A 2,911-nucleotide genomic window follows, 5' to 3' on the forward strand; every position below is an offset into this window, starting at 1 on the left:
GGATGGTCTCTCTGGATGGTCTCTCCAGTCTTCAGGTAATAAACTCTGGATGGTCTCTCCAGTCTTCAGGTGATAAACTCTGGATGGTCTCTCCAGTCTTCAGGTAATAAACTCTGGATGGTCTCTCCAGTCTTCAGGTAATAAACTCTGGATGGTCTCTCCAGTCTTCAGGTAATAAACTCTGGATGGTCTCTCCAGTCTTCAGGTAATAAACTCTGGATGGTCTCTCCAGTCTTCAGGTGATAAACTCTGGATGGTCTCTCCAGTCTTCAGGTAATAAACTCTGGATGGTCTCTCCAGTCTTCAGGTAATAAGCTCTGGATGGTCTCTCCCGTCTTCAGGTAATAAACTCTGGATATTTTTCTCTCAACTCCGTTTCACTTTTCTCTCAACTCCGTTTCACTTTTCTCTCAACTCCGTTTCACTTTTTCCACAGGTCTTTGTTGTTGTTTATTTGGGTAACTCAGTTTCTACTAAAAACAGAGTTTTTTTTTTTTTTTTAAGAGATCAGTAAAGGGTTAATGTGTGAAAGCCAGCGGGCAGGGTGGGGGGTAGGTTGATGTGGGTGGGGGGGTAGGTGGAGTCTCCTCCTGCTCCTGATCCGTCTCGCTCTCCCAGAGTCCTTTGCTCCGGCGGCCACGCCCCCTGAGAACTCGGCATGCCTCTACAACGGGCAGAAGCAGGGAAAGAGAGAGGGGGGGGGGGGGGGGCGCACGACGCTACAGCAACCCTGAGACCCCGCCCCATTTCCGTCTTCACACGCACTTGGGGACAAAGGTGTGTGTGTGTGTTCTCGAGGTGTGTGTGTGTGTGTGTGTGTAGGACAGACCTAGTTCTCCACCGGCGTGGGGTCCTGTGGGAGAGCTGGCACAGCTAGAAGGGGCGTGGCAGGTACATGCGCGGGCGTGTGCGCGGGCGTGTGCGCCGGCGGCGTGTGGCGCGCGGGTTCCGGCGGTTCGGGCTGTGGCGGTTGGCTGACTATGACCTGCACCACGTAGTCCCGCGAGATCTTGAGCTCGTCCAGCCGCAGGCGGTCCGTCAGCGGCCGCCCGGAGAAGAACCAGCGCTGGGCGGCGGCGGCCACGCCCTCCTGCGCCTGCAGGCGGAGCTTCATGTGCAGCACGCTATCGGTGGAGCGCACGGCCAGCCGCAGGTCGCGCCCGGTGGAGAGGCGCAGGCGCAGCTGGCACTCCACCCCCTCGCCGCTGACGCCGCCCGCCGGCTCGGGGAGGGCGTCCTGGCTGTCGCCGTCGCTGCGCTCCTCGATCATGTTGATGGGCGGGGCCAGGCAGTAGACGGGCAGCTGGTAGCGGTTCCCCAGCTCATCGTAGCACTCCGTCAGCGCACCTGCGGGGTGGAGGGAAGGCAGGATATGGGTTATGGTGTGTGTGTGTGTGTGTGTGTGTGTGTGTGTGTGTGAGAGAGAGAGAGAGAGAGAGAGAGAGAGAGAGAGAGAGAGAGAGAGAGAGAGAGAGAGAGAGAGAGAGAGAGAGAATGCAATTGTGTAGCCACAGAAAGTAGTCTACTGGGCTGACTGAGTTAGATGGGTCTGTCTGTGTGTGTGTGTGTGTGTGTGTGTGTGTGTGTGTGTGTCTACTATGGCACGGCCCTGCCCATCCAACGAGCACCGTGGTAACCTGGAAGTGTGTGAAACTTGATGGGGGGGGATGGAAGGTGGAGGAACTCTGACCTCGAACACACAAACGTACGCACGCACGCACACACGCACGCACGCACACACACACACACACACACACACACACACACACACACACACACACACACACACACACACACACACACACACACACACACACACACACACACACACAGGATTCTCCCAGCAACCAGAGCACCAGATGCCCAGCTGTGCCCTAGCCGAGAGGCTGGGTGTTAGTATTATGGGATGGGTGTTAGTATTATGGGTTGGTGGTCTTGTAAGGTCCTGTACTATAGTACTAGTACTATAGTACTACTACTACACTACTACTACTACTATTACTACTACTATAGTACTACTACTATACTACTACTACTACTACTACTACTACTACTACTACTACTACTACTACTACTATTACTACTACTACTACCACTACTACTACTATACTACTACTACTACTACTACTACTACTACTACTACTACTATTACTACTACTATAGTACTACTACTACACTACTACTACTACTATTACTACTACTTCTACTACTACTATACTACTACTACTACTACTACTACTACTACTACTACTACTATTACTACTACTATAGTACTACTACTATACTACTACTACTACTACTAGTACTACTACTACTACTACTACTACTATACTACTACTACTACTACTACTACTACTACTACTACTACTACTAGTACTACTACTTCTACTACTACTATACTACTACTACTACTACTACTACTACTACTACTACTACTACTTCTACTACTACTATACTACTACTATTACTACTACTACTACTACTACCACTACTACTACTACTACTACTACTACCACTACTACTACTACTACTACTACTACTACTACTACTACTACTACTACCACTACTACTAGCTACTACTACTACTAGCTACTACTACTACTACTACTACTACTACTGAAGGTGCAAATATATCGACCCACCTCAGTTCTGGGGAGCCAGACCGCTGCCGCCTACTTGCTGACCTTCCACTAACAAATATGTTTAAGCTGAGACTAAATAAATAAAACATAAAAATAAATGTCCTCTTTATGATGAGGTGAACAGAAACTGGTCAACTGGAAGAAGCACCTGCATGACAGACAGAATGCTAATATTTGTAGAGTGATTTCATTGGGGCTGGGGGCTTTCCTTACCAGGTAACCAGGTAACCAGGGGAGGGGGGGCAGCAGAGCAGGACTTTCCTGGGGAA

General features: G+C 49.9%; 1 protein-coding gene across 1 annotated transcript in view; it reads right to left on the reverse strand.

The window, feature by feature from the left end:
• Nucleotides 1–667: 667 nt before the first annotated feature.
• The window catches only part of ubtd2 (ubiquitin domain containing 2), a 14,410-nt gene continuing 12,166 nt past the window's right edge, over nucleotides 668–2,911 (reverse strand). Inside the window, exon 3 of the mRNA XM_084450140.1 lies at nucleotides 668–1,347. Within this exon, the coding sequence (XP_084306266.1) occupies nucleotides 830–1,347 (518 nt within the window). The 3' untranslated portion in view covers nucleotides 668–829. The remainder of the gene's footprint in view (nucleotides 1,348–2,911) is intronic.

Source organism: Borostomias antarcticus (genome assembly GCF_949987555.1).
Source record: "Borostomias antarcticus genome assembly, chromosome: 15".
Classification (NCBI taxonomy): Eukaryota; Metazoa; Chordata; class Actinopteri; order Stomiiformes; family Stomiidae; genus Borostomias; species Borostomias antarcticus.